This window comes from Sylvia atricapilla, chromosome 3 (genome assembly GCF_009819655.1).
Source record: "Sylvia atricapilla isolate bSylAtr1 chromosome 3, bSylAtr1.pri, whole genome shotgun sequence".
Lineage (NCBI taxonomy): Eukaryota > Metazoa > Chordata > Aves > Passeriformes > Sylviidae > Sylvia > Sylvia atricapilla.
The window spans coordinates 20436730-20455611 of NC_089142.1; the positions used below are offsets into that span (position 1 = coordinate 20436730).

At 37.7% G+C, this 18882-nt stretch overlaps 1 protein-coding gene across 1 annotated transcript in view; it reads left to right on the forward strand.

Annotated features, from left to right (window-relative positions):
- DLGAP2 (DLG associated protein 2) overlaps positions 1–18882 on the forward strand; it is a 97854-nt gene that overhangs the window by 36578 nt on the left and 42394 nt on the right. Inside the window, exons 4-5 of the mRNA XM_066314899.1 lie at positions 10536–10683; positions 13826–14045. Of these exons, the coding sequence (XP_066170996.1) occupies positions 10536–10683; positions 13826–14045 (368 nt within the window). The remainder of the gene's footprint in view (positions 1–10535; positions 10684–13825; positions 14046–18882) is intronic.

The following is an 18882-nucleotide window of genomic DNA, read 5'->3' on the forward strand; positions in this document are numbered from 1 at the left end:
CTGTGCCTCCCTCAGATGTTTAACATCTTTGTTTTGTAGGTTGCTTACACCCATGGCCACCTGAAGAGCATGATGCATGTCCATATTTCAGCCACCCTTACTTAGTCTGATATCTTAACAAAAAACACTTTATTCAGTATTGTAAGTTAATATGTCTAAAACCTGGAATGGTTGACATATTTTCTGGGCTTATAGTAAACCAGAGTGAGAGAATGACCTTTTACTTCTCTGCCTCTTTTCAGAGTGAGAGATTGCATCTGTCCATGGCCACACTAACTTAATGTTTATCTGGACTCTTACCCAAGGAATATCCACATGTTCTGTTCTGCAGACTTTATTATGGCAACAAAAATGTTGCCAAAGCACACAGCAAGGGGATTAAACCTCACCAAGATCTGACAGCACTTAGCTGCCAGACCTGGTGGCGCAGCAGGAATCATGGAACAGCATAGGCTCCTCTAAGACATACAGGAAATCTCCATTAAAAAAAAAAATAAAATCTTTCAATTTGCAACCATTTGTGCTAACCACAATGTGCTTACAACATGAGAAAATGAAAGCCCAAAGAGAAGTTTGGAAGCAATGCATAAAACCAGCCCTGCGGGTTTTCATCCAGTTTTGTCCAGGACAGTGCAGACTCCATTATTCTTTAGTGCCAAACAAATTTGTGGGTATTTCTCCTAAGACACACCCCTTGGCCAGTGTACATGGAAAAGGCTGTGGGTAAGTGTGCACATGTGGGTGTGCTGCAAAAATGTCACAGATTGAGAGTTAAAGCACACCTTCCTTGCTAGAGAAATTAATGTCCTCTTTCAACATTATCCATTGCTGTGCACCAGTGATCCAAGCCTTTTTTTAATTTTAAGGTAAACTTCGATTTGCTATTAGCTCTTCTACATTTTAAATTAGAAATGGTTTAGGAGCTACTCTTGAGAAATATTCCTAATAGAAGAGATGAGAAAAATCACCAGAAAAGGAACCCTCATCTTTTATATGCTTTTTATTTATCTTTGGGTTTTTTTCCCCTCAATCTTCTGACTCTAAAAAGCCTCATTACACACTTCATTAGTAGCTTTCTGAGGCCCTATAGTGTAGTAGCATCTACTCAAAGTCTCTGAGGGGTGAAATTGGAGATTTACTGAGGAGAGTTTGAGGGCTAATTACAAAGCCTTATCAACTAATAATGTAATCAGAGGGCCACTGGCATGGTGATAGTGTTCTCTGCTGCAGTCAATAAGATCTGGGTTAGATTAGGCTGCAGGGTTAAGAGGGAATGCTGATGAAGGGCAGAGAGTCATCTGGCTACCTAGGAAACATCTTGTGTGGGGTCAGAAGACATACCCATCTTTCTTCCTTTGCAGAATAATAACAAATGCTCTTAAGCAGTGTTAGGCATCTTGTTCTCTGAGAAGTAACATAGTGTGAAACACAGGGAGTCACTGAGCCCAAATCTCCTCCCTCATTTTAGTAAATACTAGCTTTATGTTGTAGGCCTGAAATGTATTACCCTGGATTAGGGATGGAAGGGGGATACTAAAGCTCTAAACAAAGTCTAGAGTCTTTTCAGGAATAAAGCAGGCTTTTCTCAGAAAAATGCAATTACATGATGGATTGTAGTGATAATGCAGTAAGATTCTGGTCAATATAACAAGTACAAATAGTGACATCCAAGGGAAAATATGCTTCTGGTTTTTGGTGCCTATTTATTCCTGCTTCCAAAAATATGTTAGCTTTACCTTTCATTTGAAAAGGATCAAAAGCTGCTTTTCTCATTTGTTTAGTTTTCAATAAAAAGTAAATAGGACTATAAAGGATGTATACAGAAACACTCCTTCAGGCAAGGATTTGAAAATTAAGATGCTTTTGGTTGAAACCCCAGAAATTATATATATATATATATATATATATATATACACACATTTATACACATGTATATATATGTATCTATGTATATATATTCACTTTTCCTAATTCTACTCAATTGCTTCTCCAGAAATTACATAGTCTCATTAATATCTTCAACTTCAGCATGAAGGTCACTTATTTTCTTTAGATCTACTTGTTTTAGTGGACTTACATGTGTGTTTAAATTAACCTCATGTTCAGATGCTTTAATGAGTCCTGATAGCCCATAGTCTACACTTGTTCTACCCAGTTAGGATTTTTTGCATGTGTACATATATATGCACCAAAAAAAAAAAAAAAAAAAAAAAAAAAAGTGAGATAGTTTCCTAAAAGAATTAATGAATATTTCAGTTCAACAAATGGATTTAGGAACATACATTCAATATTTGAGTTCGGCTTAGATCCATAGACCCATTTGCTGAACTCCTACATGATGTTTTAAATGCCCTTTAAGTTTTTGCCATAGCATCCGCCTGGATTTTGTTGATACTGACTAACTCATCGCCTGCTCGCCAGAGCAAGCTCAAAATATTATATTGGATACACGACTTTTAAGATTAGCTATAGATTAGATGTATGTGTAAATCTGTCACTTTTTAGAAAGTTTCAAGTTTAGATTTCTTATATCCTACTTCTTTTATTACATGCACATTCTGAGTGATTTGGAATACAGGCTTGGTTGAGCCTATATCCTCTCTATCTTTGCAAGGAGTGATCAAACCACCAGACTGTTTAATGATTCTGATGATTTCCTCTCATTCTCTTCTGGTTCATGTTGTACCAAATCCCTAAACACTTACTGACAGTAAGAGTTCTCTCCTACCAGTGATTAGTACGGATTTCATAAGGATGGAAACAGCAGTCTCCAGCTCTTTACTGGCATATTCCTGTAATAAATCAAATGTTCAATATCTTTCAGGCACACTTTTTAAAAAGGTCAATGATGAATGATCTAGGCATCTAAATAATTTCATATGGCCCAAATTCTCGTATCTACCAGTGATCAAAAAGATGTTTCAGACTGGCCAATATTAGAAAAGGAAGTCTTTGCTACAGATAAATTTATGAGAATTATGTGCACTTTAGGTTTTCTAAAGAGCCAAACTAAATGTGCTATTTGAAAGGGAAAATCAGACTTAACGTCTACACTCTGAGTTCTCCAATGGGCTGCATGCAGGCACATCTGGGCCCCTTTGCAGAGCTCTATTGACTCCAGCAGGGCTCCATGGAGATACAGTGTGACTCGCAGCTGCTATACAATGGCACTGCTGGCTAAGCTTAATCATTAGATTCTGGTCAATGAGTTATTTCACGTATCTGGAAAGACATAGTTAAGATAGATCCAGATAGAGAAATGAATATCCATTGAAATGCAAATCTCTCAATAAAATAGGTTTTGATAACTGCCGCTACTTTGATAATTCAAATGCACCTCCTTTTTAGGTACCCAAGATGAATTCTTTTACAAATTTTATCTTTTTGTCCCAGAAAGATACTTCAGAATTGCATATACTGATTTGAACAGAAGTGATTGTACTTTCTTTAATGTTCCCATTCATCCTCACATTTTTGCACAAATGCAGGCATGATCATGAAAATGAAAAGGTATGATTTTAGAAAATGGCAATTCCAAAAATTAATTTGATGGAACATGGACTTTCTTTATATTGGATGCTCCCTGAATAAACCTGATAAACCCATTCAGAGTCAGAAGGTGACCTTGCTGCAACTTTTAGAGGCCTCAGAAGACGTTAATTCACTTTCAGTGCCTTCTTGACTCAGGGTGCACTGGTGGCTGAACACTTGACAGAGAAGAGGTACTCTGGGGAGTGATCATTATTTTGAATGTGAGTAGATCAAGGAATGACCTTGGCTTGGCAACTATATTGCTGGCATCACAGTCTTAATGTTTTCAACAATGATATTAGGTTTATGATAAAGATGTCAATCACTTACTAGAAAATGAAAACAGTAAAAAAACAAAACCAGTGTGACTGAGAAATCCCTTTCTCAGGGGTCCATTATTCCCCTGGGGTTATTATGGCTGTCAAGTATTGCTGCTCAGGAATTAGAATTTGTAGGAAGAAGTTAGGGGGCTTCTAGTTCTGTACTTGGCTGTAGTGGGTTAAACCACAACATTGGCACTGGTGGTGCCACACTTTGATTCCTGTATCTGGTTCTGGGCCCCTCATTTCAAGAAGGACATCGATGTGCTGGAACATGTCCAGACAAAGGCAGCAAGGCTGGTGAAGGGTGTAGAACACAAAGCCTGTGAGGAGCAGCTGAAGCAGCTGGGGTTGTTTAGCCTGGAGAAGAGGAGGCTCAGGGGAGACCTCTCCAGCTGCCTGAAAGGAGGTTGTGCAGGGGTCAGCCTCTTCTTGCAGGCAACAAGTGACAGGACAAGAGAGCACAGTCTTCAGGTGCACCAGGGGAGGTTTAAGAAGCATGGGGCATTAGGAAATGTTGGGCATTACAAAGAAGTTCTTCACAGAAGGAGTGACTGAGCAGTGGAATGGGTTGTCCAGGGAGGTGGTGGAGTCACAGTACCTGGAGGTGTTTCAGATGACTAGACATGGCACTCTGTTCCATGATCTAGTTGACCAGGTGGTGTTAGGTCATAGGTTGAACTTGATGATCTCAGAGGTTTTTTCCAACCTACTTGATTCTGTGATTTTGTGATTTTTCAGTGTTGTTTTGACCCTAGGCTAGCTATAAGATGTAAAACTGTGCTATTTTCTAATTCTGGCATTTCAAGCTGTCCTAAAAGTGAAACAATACAGTTATATGTTTTCACCAAACAACAAAAAGGTTCATCTTGTGCAAAACAAGGAATGTTTGCATAAGTCCAACGCAGTACTGTGTGTTGTAAATCTATTTCACAGCAATACTCATCATGCAACAGTGCCAAGAAACTTCAGGAAGCATTCCACAAACCGTCCTGGGTGTTCATCAGCGTCAGATGTCAGTGATGACAAAAGATGGGCCAAGTGCTACACACAATGATAGATTTTGACTGAGTGGTGTGAGGTGCTGTGGAACACATGGCAGTGGGAACACCTCAAATCTCCCAGCGCCACATATGAAGTCACTGTGCTACTTCAGACACTGTCCATGGTCCCATAAACTTTCCAAAAGTTCTATAAAACAATAGAATTCAGGAAAAAAATTAAATCATGTTAGCTCTCTGTTATTTATAAAGTATCTTATTCCTTTAATAAATGCACCATCAATATAAAAGGAAATAGAAGGTTAAATATTAGATTGCTGGAGATGATGAGAGTCTTTTCCATTATTGTTAGTTAATGCCCTTCCCTTATCATTAGTTAATGTGTTATTGCAGCTATTGGATTAGCTTGCATTATTATTCCTTTAATTAAAATGGGTTTTAAATAGCTCTCTGGTTTTCCAAGTCTTCTGTTAGAAATGCATAAGTTAAGGAAAGATTAGGAGATTAGACATCTTTTTCCATCTCCTGGAATTTATTCACAAACCTTATGTAGTACTTTTTGATTTTAGTATATGAGAAATTTAATTTCTTTCTATATTTTTTACATTTGTCCTGTTAAGAATGACTATAAAACAAGGGAAAACACAAATTTAAAATTGGGGGTTTGGAGTCAAAAGATTTTTAAAAAGTGATCCTTTTTTGTTTCTTTAGGTTTGAGGGATTTTTAGCACATCTTGTTGCTTGGTGTAAGGTTAAAGTAATGGGTGTTTTCCTGCAATTATTTCTCCCCATTCTGCTCTTAAATTTTACTCTTGACAAAGTGTGGGCAAGAACAGTTAGTTTGCACAAGAAGTCAAAGACATTTTAGATTAGTGGTAGCCTCCTAAGTGAGGAGGTGGAATAGGTGGCTGTAGCAGCTTGAGCAGGACTTTGATGACAAATAGAGGTGTTAGGGGTACTTTTGAAATTTGCAGAGGACAGAAGGATAAGTGGCCCAATGCTGACTTCCGGGGGAGGTTTTAGAAGATCTTGAACAGGAAACTGTGAGCTGGGACTTAAAAAGGGAGCAGTAAGGATTAGGATCTCGGAGGTCAAGAATGAAAAAGAGCTGTCCTTGGGGGTTCTGGTAAATGTGCGTTCTGAGCCTGGAGGAAGAGTCAGCTTTCAAGTAGGAGCATCAGGCACCTGAGGTTTGGATACAGAAGCCTGAGTTTTTGCAGTTAAGAGAAATGCAAGAAAATGGAGACTGTAATGCAAGACTCTTAGGAACTGCTTCAGACTGGTTTTGGACTTCTGTCTCTTCCCTTATTCTTGACCTATTTTTTATTGGAATACACAGTCTAACCTCACTGCAATTCACTCTGTACAGGGTGACAGGCTGTCCCAGCTATGCTATCAGGCAAGCTATCAGTTATACTGTCCCAGATAAGCATGTCATGCTATAGTTCACTTTATCTGGTTATAACACAGTATTTTTCTTCCCTGAACACACTCACGTAATCTGATGAGTGCTGAATGCACTGTTGCAAATTTAGCTATCTTCACTGAGAGTCCTTCACTCTTAGGGTGGAGGTTCTCAACAGCTGCAAGGTCATTACATGGAAGTGCTTTTCCCCCAAAAATTTCTATTGGCTTTGAGCCTTTCTTTCAGCTAAGATATTTCTCATTAAATGTAAGACCTCTGCCTGGCTGCCATGAACTTCTTCTGAAGCCAGTAGAAAATGGAAAGTAACCCTTGGGGGCAGAAAAGCTTTTAAAGGACATCTCTTCCTAAAATCTAGTCTATTCAGAAAAGCAAATGGGAAGAGAGCAGACGTACTAATTTAATTTTTCCTATTAGTCTCACCCTATTCCTTCTTTTCCATAGTATCGATTTTTAGAGCCACCTCTTTGATGTTACTGTGTATATTTGTTTAGTGGTCCTGGAGATGATCTGTTAAAACATCTCATTTGCACATGCTTGTCTTGCCCTTCTGCAGTGATCAGCTGAGAGATAACATCATCTATTCTGCTACAGAACATAAAAGAAAATTACTTTCTTTTTTCAAAGCTAAAGAACTTTGATGTTTTGGAAATGAAAGCCAAGAATTTTGTTCCTAAGCTTATAGTTAGAGTGGATGTCATTAAAAAGTCAGCATTTAAATGGCCAGATGTTGATTGTGTTTTCTAGCATTCTTGAAAAGCATGAGACTTGACAGATCATGACATTTGAAAGCAGCTTCTTCATGTAATTCTGGGATTTCACTTCTGGATCATGTTTACAGCAAGGTCATAATTTTCACCATGTATTGGCACATTTATCCTAGAGGATAACTTTTAGATTATATCTTAGAAATAAACACTTATAATTCTATTTATCAGGAAAATTTCAAAGTGTTAATCAAATTAGTGTAAAATAGCTTTTATAGCCTTTTATAACTTTTATATATAACATTTCTTTTCCTTTGCTACAGTTGCATGGATCAATTAATCTCCTCTGATAAATGAAAAATCATTTAACTATCAGGTAATATCCAAACTCATTCATCAAAACTCAGCTGCTTAGAAGTACTATGGAATACTGGCCTTCTTTCCATAAGAAATTATTGTTGTAAAAATTGTTGATGGGATTTAATGACAGCAGTACCTAAGAAGAAATCAGAACGTGATTAATTAAATACTAGGTTGTTAAGATGTATTTAGCAAAGGGGACACTTATTAGAATTAGGTTTAAATTAATTAATTTTAAGTATTTCATACAGTAGTTTCTATTAATTCTATTAATTCTATTCCTTCTATCTTTTCTTTATATGGCCTATGTTTTAATGAAATCTCAAACATCTCTATAACAAACTGATTATGACCTCAGAATCTAGATTTTGCAACCTGATGTTGACAAGCAGAACATCCAGGAGGGACTTACTTGTTTTGAAAAATACTAACATAACAACATCAAAGAGATTATTGACAATACCAGACAGATTAAAAGTCTCTCTGCCCTCGTGACAGCCTGCCTGGAGCAGTATGTCCACATACTTGTCCTCAGCACAAGAAGTATATGGACCCCTTAGATCAGGTCCACAGGAGGCCAAAATGATCAGAGGGCTGGAGCACCTGTCCTGTAGAGACAGGCTGACAGGCTGAGGGGATCTTCACCCTGGAGAAGAGAAGGCACCTTTGCAACCTTCAGTACTTAAAGGGGGCTTTGAAAGAACAGGAAGAGTGACTTTTTTACCTGGGCAGGTAGTGATAGGACAAGGGGTGACCTGTTCTGAACTTAGAGATTTAGGTTTAATCTTGGGAAGAAATTATTTACTGTGAGGGTGGTGAGGCACTGGCACAGGTTGCTCAGAGAAGCTGTGGATGCCCCATCCCTGGATGTGTTTGGGGCAGGTTGGATGGGCCTTTGAGCAATGTGGTCTGATGGGAGATGTCCTTGCCCTTGGCAGGGAGTTGGAACTACATGATCTTTAAAGTCCCTTCCAACACAAGCCTTTCTGTGATTCCATAAATAGGTAAAGCATATGCAAAAATCAGAATGACATGGAGCAGCCATCAGCCTATCTATAGAGGAAAGGAAGTTACATCCAGTAACTAAAATTGTATAGTGAGGCTTTACACCACTTCATCTAATCTATTATATTTGTCTTCATACCTATGGGAACAAAAAAAAGCTCTTGCTTTTATCATCTAGAAACAAATTAGACCCACTATCAGACTGTTATCTTAATCATAGAATCACTTTGACTGTAATGATTTAATTAACCTCTGAGCACATACCTGAAATAATCACTTACATTTTCATTTTGGTTTTAGCAGTTATAGCATGGTTTCTACATAGTTTATCTCTGGCATGAGCTTACAGAGACATTCTATAGAAGGAACTGTACAGATAGGAAGAAATGAATTGATTTTTTCTCCAGGGAAATTTCTTAGGATTTTGAATGAACACCTGCCTTGAACAAAGATGAAAACAAAACTCATCCCTTTTTTCACTTCACCAGCTCTGATGCTCTTCTTTGGATATGCTCCAGCAAATTTACTAGGAAAAATTTCTTCATTGAAACAATTATCAGGCATTGGAACTGGCTGCCCAGGGAAATGGCTGAGTCACTATCCCTGGGGGTATTTAAAGGACACGTAAATGACATACTTAGGAACATGGTTTAGCAGTGGACTTGGCAGCATTTAGTTATCAATTGGATTCAATGATCTCCGAGGCCTTTTCCAAAGTAAATGATTCCATGAATCTAAGGCAGATGCACTGAGGAGCAAAGCTATGTCTGTGTTGACTCTGAGATGGTACAACACATGGAAATGCTGGAGAACAGACCTCCCAAGTATAAAGGTCTCTAAATCCCATCTGCTCTTGCAGCTGGTGGTGTGAGGGAATACTGGATCATCAGACATCAAAGGACATGGCCACATGGGGAGATGGATCTCAGTACTCTGCTTTTCTAGGCAAAGCCATGATAAAATATTTGAGATTCTTCCCAGAGTGGTCCTTAGGGATTACACCCAAGCTTGGGCTGTGTCTGCTCCATGAGGAAGGCTGAGTCCTTCCTCTAGCACCAGCCTATGGTGATGTTCAATATTTGATAAATAAGGTCTGAGAAAGAAAACCCGGGTTTGTCCTTCGTCTTGTGGGAGGAGTTGAACCTTTGGCCTTCTCACTCTGGTTCTTACGAGAAGAAGCTTCACCCTTCACAGGGAAGTTTCCAACAGCCCAGGCACGTCACAGACACTGCTGGACTGACCAGCTCTGCCAGCTCAGCATGAAGTAACTGTATGGCCAATATTAGACATTCAACTGGCACAAATCTACTTGCCCAGAAACTGTTTTTGTTCAAGCTACCTTTAAGGAATAAATATAAAAGCTGCCTTTAAACCACATGAAACCAAATATTGTCTGGGATGTTAATTCATTTCTGCACTCATGTGCAGGGGAAAGTTCTAAAATCTGATTTCTGGAGGTTATGAGAACTCTGGTGTACCAGAGTTTAATTTTTCGTATTCAAGGCAAAGTACTTCACTTTTCTCAGGTTTATTTATTTTCCTGGAATGTTAATACACTGAAGACAAAACATGAAGACTCTTGGTGTGAAAGCATACTGAAAAGGGCTCTGTGTGGTGTTATGGTCCCAGTCCTGCAAAATAGGAGACATGTTGTAATAAAACAATTTCTACAGCTTCATGCAGTTGCTCGGAATAACTTATTGATTTGTTTTTTTAGCTGAACATGGGATATTTTAATCTTTTGTAAAACTATATAAATTCTTTGAGGATAAAAGAGTTCTTGATGCCTAAAACCCTGATGAAAAACAGATTACAAGCAGCAGATTTTATCTATGAAGAAATATTTTTAGTTACTTTGGTTTGTGCTTTAGCTCTGGTTTTTGTTCCTGTTGACCAAGACATTGCCTTTTAGTAAAGTTCAACATTAATAGCCAGGAGGATTGATGATGTTTAAATACAGCAAAGACTTAAAATTTCATACCATCTAGGTAGCAGACACAGAAACAGATTATCTACTTGTGCTAAGACATTTGGCTACAACAGATCTATGATGCTTTTTATAAAGAGTAAGTTTGGACCTAGGGGAGTGGGTTTGTGTGTCTCATACAAATTACTGTCTTTAGTGTCCTAATTGATTCCATCTGTAGTTTTACACGCTTTCCTTTTTTTCTTCCTCTTTCCTTTGTAGTCAGAGCTACCTTCAAACTGCAAGTGACGTGCCTGGGGGTCACAACCTGGATCCCTCTGCAAACTACAATTCCCCAAAGTTTCGCTCAAGGAATCAGAGCTATATGAGAGCAGTGAGCACCCTCAGTCAGGCCAGCTGTGTTAGTCAGGTGGGAAATTCTTGTTATAATTTTTCTTTTAGGTTAACTGCAGATGTGAGAGTTGTAACTAGTTGATGGTTTTAGGTTTTTTTGCATTTTTTAAATTAATATCAAACTGAGGATGTGAATTGTGGAAGTAATTCAGTTCTAAGGAATGTTATTCAAAATTTCAAGAAAAATACTGAATGCTAGAGGCAAAGAGACACTATCAAACATGATCTTTTTCATTTATTTTTCATTAAAAATATAAATACTGATGTTTTTATTTTCAGTCTGTATTAGGCATATAAATATTAAGAAGATTCAGACTGAGCATTAGGAGTACACTCCTGCAATGCTCATCATCTGAAAATACCTGCTCTGATTTCAGTAAATGTGGGTTGCCAGATTAAGATATAGATTGAAAAAAAAATGTTCCAAAGGAGCAGTGATTCCGCCTAAATCAAGTTCCTCACTCTTCTTAGGTGAAAGAATAATTCCCATCAACTATTCTATGTATGGAGACACCTGAAAAGGGGGAGTTTTCCTCCCTACAGGTTTAGTTAGTACCAGCTCATGGTAAGGTGAGGTCTGAATCACACCTGAACTCCAATAAGCCATAAGAATTACGTCCATGTCCTATTTAGCAGAGGACTTCCCATAAAACTCCCAATTTTTTAATGTTTATTGGTCCTGACTTTTCTTCCCTGTGTTGTTTCATGACAGATGGGCCCTGCCCTCTTCTCAGACATTGTACTTAATATTTCTTAGACCATTTAGTGAGCCACCTAAGGGTATACATGCACAATGGTTATGTTAAAAGAAATCTTTTTAAAGCAACTTCATTCATATTCAATTTGTATTGCATGGCTATTCAGGCCTGGATTCCACTCATCTAACTTGAGGCTTTTAACTGAGGCAACAGCTAAAGCTTACTCTGTAGTTAATGGAGCAAAAGAGTTTCTTCCAGGACAGTGCACATCCCAAGTGGGCTGAGAGCCCTCTGGAAATGCTTGTCAGTCTCCACTGACTGTAGAGACCTGGGAGGGGCTAGTCACCTGACTAATGCCCTTCAGTCAAATTCCTTAATTTATGTGAGGTAATTCTAAATATATTCTTATGTAGCACACATTAGAATTAGAAACAGTCAGCCATTTTCCAAACCTTTCACTATATTTTTCACAGCTCCATTGTGAAAACTGTTCCCATTGTTCTGATGCCTTGGTTTTTATTATGCTGATTTGGTTATTTTATCTCTTCAGTACACTCTGCTTTTGAGAAAGTTTCATGTGTATTAAATGCTGCATTCAAATCAAAGACTGTCAGCTGCCACCTAACAATATTCTCCTACAGAACTACTCTAACATCTTCTGCCTCTTTGACCATGTCTGTGCACAGAGATGCTCACTGGGCTGTCCATGATGATTAATTGGTTTCAGTAGCAGTTAAATTCTTCATTTCAGTGTGCATTACCTGGAAGGTGTTTACAATAGATTTCATTTGCAGGTAGATTGCTCAATTGGCCAGATTAACTAAACCTGCTGGATACAGCTCCTTGGTTTTTCAGTGTTCACTAACCTATGCAACTTTGTATTAACCACACATTTGCTACCTCATAGTCCAGCTGTTCCCAGACCATTAATAAATATATGTACTAGATCTTACCCTAAGCAAATGTATTAAAATACCAGATTCTGAACATTTGCTGTTTTCTGTTCTTTTTCCATGACACCATCCTCCTCTTGTTCCATCCACATAACAGCAGTTTGTATAATTTTTGGTAATTTTTTATGCTTTTTTTTTTTGTGAGATCCTTACTTTCTCACCCCTGACAGAGGGTAGACTCGAGACGAATGCTGAATTCCATTGTTTATATTTTTAATTTAAGTTTGAAAAGTTTTAATTTTCTACTGTCAATAACCTTAGTTTGAAAGAAGTGGCTAAGACTTACAGAGTTTATGGACTAAATTACCATACATTTCCTGATCAAAAATATTGGGAAATAGTTCAGAGTAAGATTTTTTAATCTCTTTGAGATTGCATTAGTCTACTTAACTTCATTAAAAGAAGATTTTATTAAGAGTAATTTTATTCTTTTCAGAAGATTTTTAGTAGCCAAAAAGGTCTTGCACAAAATTAAAATACCAGATATTCATTATCATCAGGACTTCTCTATAAAATTTCCATTTACTTAAGCAAAACCCTAAAACATTTTAAAACATTTGATGGGACTCTCTTTCCATGATGAATAAAGTACTAGGAGCACTTAGCAGCTGTATAGGAAAATTAATATCAACTGGACGTGCCATTTAGTGATGCCATAAATTTAACTCAGAAAATTATTCATACTCACCCTGATTTCTAGCACTCACTTTTTAGAAAAAAAAATATTTTCAGAAATTCATACAATTATTTGTCCAGTGTTAACTTCCTATCTGATTTTGGATAAACATAATATTGAATTTTTCAGGCACATTTACAGGTAGTTTGGGCTGCCTTTAGTGAACCTTTGAAAAATGCTGTAGGTAGAATTAAGGCACTAATCATCAAAACAGCAATATATGGTTATCTACCAAGACGTTCCCCAAGCCTGGCCACTCTGCCTAAGCCCTTTTTATCATGAAAATTGCCTCTACAACAGGCAGAGCGTTGCATCATGCCCAACCTGCAAGGCAGGGAGAGTGGGTAAATGCTGGGTCCTCCCCAAGCACTGCAGGGAGCTGGAGGCTGCTGCTGAAATACCCCAAGGGGGCAATCTGATAGAGGGTTCAGAAGGCACAGCTGGACTGCTCTGCCGGGCAGCGTTCCATAGCACACCTGCTGGTAGAAGTGTCAGATTTTATATAATGCTGCTGAAGAAAAGCTTCTTCCACGGCAGAGAACAGCTAACCCAGTTAACCAGGAAGTGAGTTTGGCTTGGGTCCCTTCTCAGCTATGCCAAAGGATATTAAATGTAACATTAATGTATGGCATGTGTGATGCATTTAATACAGATGTATAAACAGCTGATGCAAGTTAAACAATGTGAATGTGATCAGAAGGGATTTCTACACTTTAACTATTTGCTAAAACAGTTCTCCATCAATGTACAGGTGTCCATTTGAGATGTTGAGGCCGTGATGATCACAAAAAAGCAAGTCAAAAATCAAATGCATTGTTGTTGTTTATTCAGATGAGTGAAGCAGAGGTTAATGGACAATTTGAATCGGTGTGTGAATCAGTGTTTAGTGAAGTTGAAGCTCAGGCAATGGATGCCCTTGACCTCCCTGGATGTTTCCGAACAAGAAGCCACAGTTACTTGCGTGCCATTCAGGCAGGCTATTCCCAAGATGATGAATGTATACCTGCGCTGACATCTTCCAACATCACCTCAACCATCAGGTCAACCACAGGTAAGCAAGTCTCCACTGACCCTTCCACTGCTCTGCATGTAAAAACATCACATTTTCCCTGTGTAGAGATAATGTTTGATACCAGCATTCTTATGTTTGTAATACTGTATCGTTGTGGCTACATCTTGGAATAAGCTCATTCTGGGAAGAATCCTGCATGTATAAAGTAATGGACCTGGATTTTTGACCTCTGTTTCATATGTCTATATATATAGTTATCTAGGTGCAAATATAAAAATGCAAGTGTAAATGGTATCATTTCAATATTATTAGACATTTATATAGTTTATCTATCAGGTAATTGATCTTCTAAATTAAGTGTTTATTGTGCTAATTTTAATTTAGGTTGTTAAAGTACCAAAATAAAGATAAATAAGATTAAAAATATTTGGTCTAAATACTCAAAGGCAGTCAATGTAAAAAGGTAATTAATTACATTTAGGGAAGGTGCAACCAATTGTGTCTGTGCACTGAATTGTAAACCTTTTGGCAAGCTTCACACATCTGCTATTACTCATCTGTAGCCATTAGCATTCATTGTTGTAACGCTCACTGTTAAGATCTTTTAACATTCTTCTGGCAACTTTATTTTTTCTTGTTAGTTGCTTAGCAAAGACAATAGCTTTATCCATTTTAGAATTTTAACGTGCTTTGGTAGAGAAAAGATTGCACAGAGAGCCGTTAAATAATTAAAATGAAATCTATAGGAAATACGTATTCTTTGTAAACTGGTCCAAATTTATTTCTGCATTTCCAGATATGTTAACTCGAGTTCCTAATTATGATATTGTCCTTGCCACATACTATTAAGTTGTAGTGCAGGCTACCCATCTACGAAAGGTAAAAATTAGTTCAAAATGTATCATATAAAAATACTTTTTAAATTTTTTGCTTGACACATCTGTTGTATAACAGAGCAGTGGGAGCTTAGAAAGGAAGCTGTGGTTGAATAACATATATTTGCATTCCAGAAGTAGCATAAAATGTTATTTTATCTCAAGCATAGTATTTTAATTGTTGCATAAAACTATGTAAAACTAGAAATTGTTACTTACAGTGCCCCCTCTAGGGATGTTTCTGTTCTTCGATTAATAGAGATACTATCATGATATAAAATGAGATCTTATTAGTCTCTTACCCCAGAGACTAATTTTCATCTTTATCATATATTACTGTGTGATCATTATGAAGACACCTTCCATGACAAAGACACCAATACATGCTTATTTTGGAGTCTGACTCCAAGTAATGAATGGAAATATTTTCAGAATTACCTTGGTTACCAAGTGGACTGATTTTTGCCTAAGCTGTCTTGGGTTTATATAGGTACATAAGCCAAAAATTCCCAATGAAAAGAACTTATTTTATTTTCCACAGAGTGACAAAGCTAAATAAAAGAATATTTTTTGGAAAATACAAGATTAGGTAGTAAGTATGTTTGCATCACAGTGTTTTAAGACTTATGAAAAATGTTTTGCATTGATTAGTAGTCTGCTGGTTAAATACTGTGGTTTTGAAAATTTTAACCTTTACTTCACACATAACTTCTCCCTCATCTCAGAAATGATTTATCAGATAGATTTTCTTGCCCATAACATAATTCTTCATCTTCTTTGTTGTGGTGAGGTGATATTGACAGTCTGAAGAAATAACATTATTTGAGGTGTTTTCCTGATCCAAAATTATTTCCAAGCCTATGGACTGTATGCAGTTTTGAATGTGATTCTGTAATTAAAATGTCGTCTCTGTGCCACTGAGCAAGTTTGTCCTCAGCTTCTATATAAGATAACTATGCAAATGAGAAATAGTTATCTGGTATACAAGAAGAGTAAGGATTATGCGATTCACTTTTAGGGGAAATTCCAGTTGCCAAATAAATTTTTGTTTTTAAAATCTTAGGTGTAATGCTTGCATTTCTCTCTCTTCAGCCCTTTTCCCTTTGGAGGGAGATGCTGCATTTCCTATCCTCACTCCAATTTTTACAAAAATCTTACTTCTTTATCCTTTTCTGAAAATTATAAAAAAAGCAGTTGCTTGAAATGTGAAAATGGTGTTGACAGATATTTGACATTCAAACAAATATCAGAAACGTCAGAATTTCACATAAGCTTTTAATTCTGAATCAGTCTTATGAATTCTTAGGAAAATTGCATTAACTTGTTTTTTGCTTCTGATGTAACAAATTCTTCTTGGCAAAGAAATTAAAAGAATTATTTAGAAAATTAACAGTCATTTCAATTTAATTATTGCATTCAATTTTAGTTTCACCAGTCGGTCATTACTGCCCCTTATCATTGTTGTAAAGCAATTGATTAATAACACACAGGCTTAGCTAAAAATTAATTCTTGCAACTAAAAATATAAACCTAAAATAAAATAGTAGTATTTGATCTATGAATTCAATTACAAAAGTATAGAAAATATATTTACAGCATGCATTTTCCTCAAGTATTCCTATTCAAGCTTTCAGGAGGTTGCAACTATAATTAATATTATGGAGGACATTATTAATGGACTCTGCTAACAGGATTTTCTATTAGATGGAAAAAGAACTACCCATATTGGGCTCTTCTTAAGTGCATACAACTTTACAGAGAAAGCTCAATGAAACATTGGTACTAAAGAACACAGAACTTCTTCATGAATCTATGTAGTTTAGTTGTGGAACCAGTCTTCTCCTCCTCTGAAGGAGATTCTGCCCAGGCCTAGGGCATTCCCTGCTGCCCCAGGTGTAACTGAATGAGACGAGTGACAGTGCAAAGGAGGCAGCCAGCATTTCTAGCCCATGGTAGGCTAGACCTGGCCTCTGTGTGACCCCTGCGGAGACTCTTGTTTCATTGAGGCTAGGGCATTTCTAGCCATCACATTTCATTTTGTGAGGAGATAATGAACCCAGTAAAAGATACTTGATGTTAAAAGCCCTGAATGGCAGCATATGCTTTTTGTCTCTGAACCGTATCCAGTCACAGCTGTCAGATGCACAGCTGAGAAAATACAGCTCCAGCTGCTGCTGCCTCCCACCTCATTCCTCCATCACAGACAACATGTAATTTCCTGAATGGGAAGCCACTGAGTGAAGTAGTCGTCCTAAGTGCTACTGACTTACACAGCTCTGCCACTCCTGCAAGCAATGCTTCACTTTTCAGAAAGAGTTCATAAAAACTGGGTCACTTTCCCAGGTGGTGCCAGCCCGCTTCCCTGTTGTCTAAGCACAGCATGCCCCTGTCACCTCAGCAGACTCCTTCCCAGTGACACACAGGGAGTGTGGCACAGTGCTGTGGGAAGCACAGGCTGCTGGAGGTGCTGGGGATGTGCCACCACCAGCTGAGCCTGTAGTGAGCCCTGGCTGTAGAGCCCTGCTGGGAAATGGAGGGCAGGAGGTCGGGAGCAGTGCTGCAGTAACACTTTATCCCATCTGCAACACCTGGCTCCTCTTACTCAAAAGTAGTTCAGATACTGTGGTACAACACTAGACACTATGAAAACATAACCAACAAGGACATCTGGAAGATATTAATCACTCTCTCCCTTGTTTCCCCTTTGTCTGAGAAGGTCAACTTATTTTTATTACAAGTTCTGTATGCAGAGAGAGTCCTTTATAATAATCGCTCCGTATGTTATAGACTATTTCAGGATGTTTCCTCACAGGATTTTTAGTTTGGTTCTAACACTGAATTGCAATGGTAATGGAGGTTGCAGTTAGGATAGACTCTTGTGAAGCAGAAGAACATGCTAAAATCCCTTCCCTGAGAGAGAGAATAACTTAGTATTTGCACTTCTGGCCAACTCGAACACCAACTTATCATCTCTTCAGATGTGGAGGGACATATATTTTCTCCTGATAGTCTTATATACATTGTATAAAAATAAAACACTTTCATCTTTACTGAGAGAAACACTTCCTCTCTGGACCACTGCTCAGGATGTTTACTCATCAGGTGGAATATCTTCTCAGTGTATATTGCTTTTATATTCAAATTGAAACAGCTAGCCAGAAATACTAAATGTGTGACTCGATCAGATGTATGCAATCTTTCTCCAGCAACAAGCACGGACTAAGCGGCCTCTATTAAGTTCTTTGGTTTTTAGTCTGATGAGTAAAAGAGAGGATCATTTTCAGTTTCTTAAAACTACTCCACATGTTCCTCTAACCCAGGTTTTTTGGCTACAATACTATTTTTTGACTGGATTAGTGATCAATGAATGGATTAATGATAAAAAAAAAATCCACCTAGCTATGGACTTCAGCACAATGGGCACTTGGTCAGGGTACATAAAGGCATCCTGGATTTCTGTCCTATGTTAAATGTCAGTCCAAAGTAATTTCTCCCACTTCAGAGATTTCCCACCAATCTTGAGAGAAATTTAGCATGAAGCATTGCTGGATTTAGGGAATATAGTTACTAGCCTTAAATTGCCTGCATAAATTTTTAAATTTCTTCTAGAACATGTGGCATAAGGCAGTCTGTCAGATTTTTCCAACCTTAATGATTCTCTCAGTTGTGCACGTACTGCCTTTTTTCTGATTCATACTAAGTAGCTCAACTAAGCTCATGCTTGCTAAAGACTTCACTGAGTAAGACGAAAAGTAGGAAATGTCTTTGGGATGTTTTATTTTCTCAGTCGGCTGCGCTCTGCTTGGCAATGAGTAAACTTCAGAGAATTCCACATTTACTGAACTATTCAGCATTAATTTCAAACCAAATTAATTCAAACAAGGTCACATTGGATGAGGGAGTTTTCAATTAGAGCTCCTTCAATTACTCAGGATGCCTGAAGAATTGCAGGTTTCCCTTCTCCTGACTTCAAACTATTTTCAGCTTTCCCTTTGCAAATA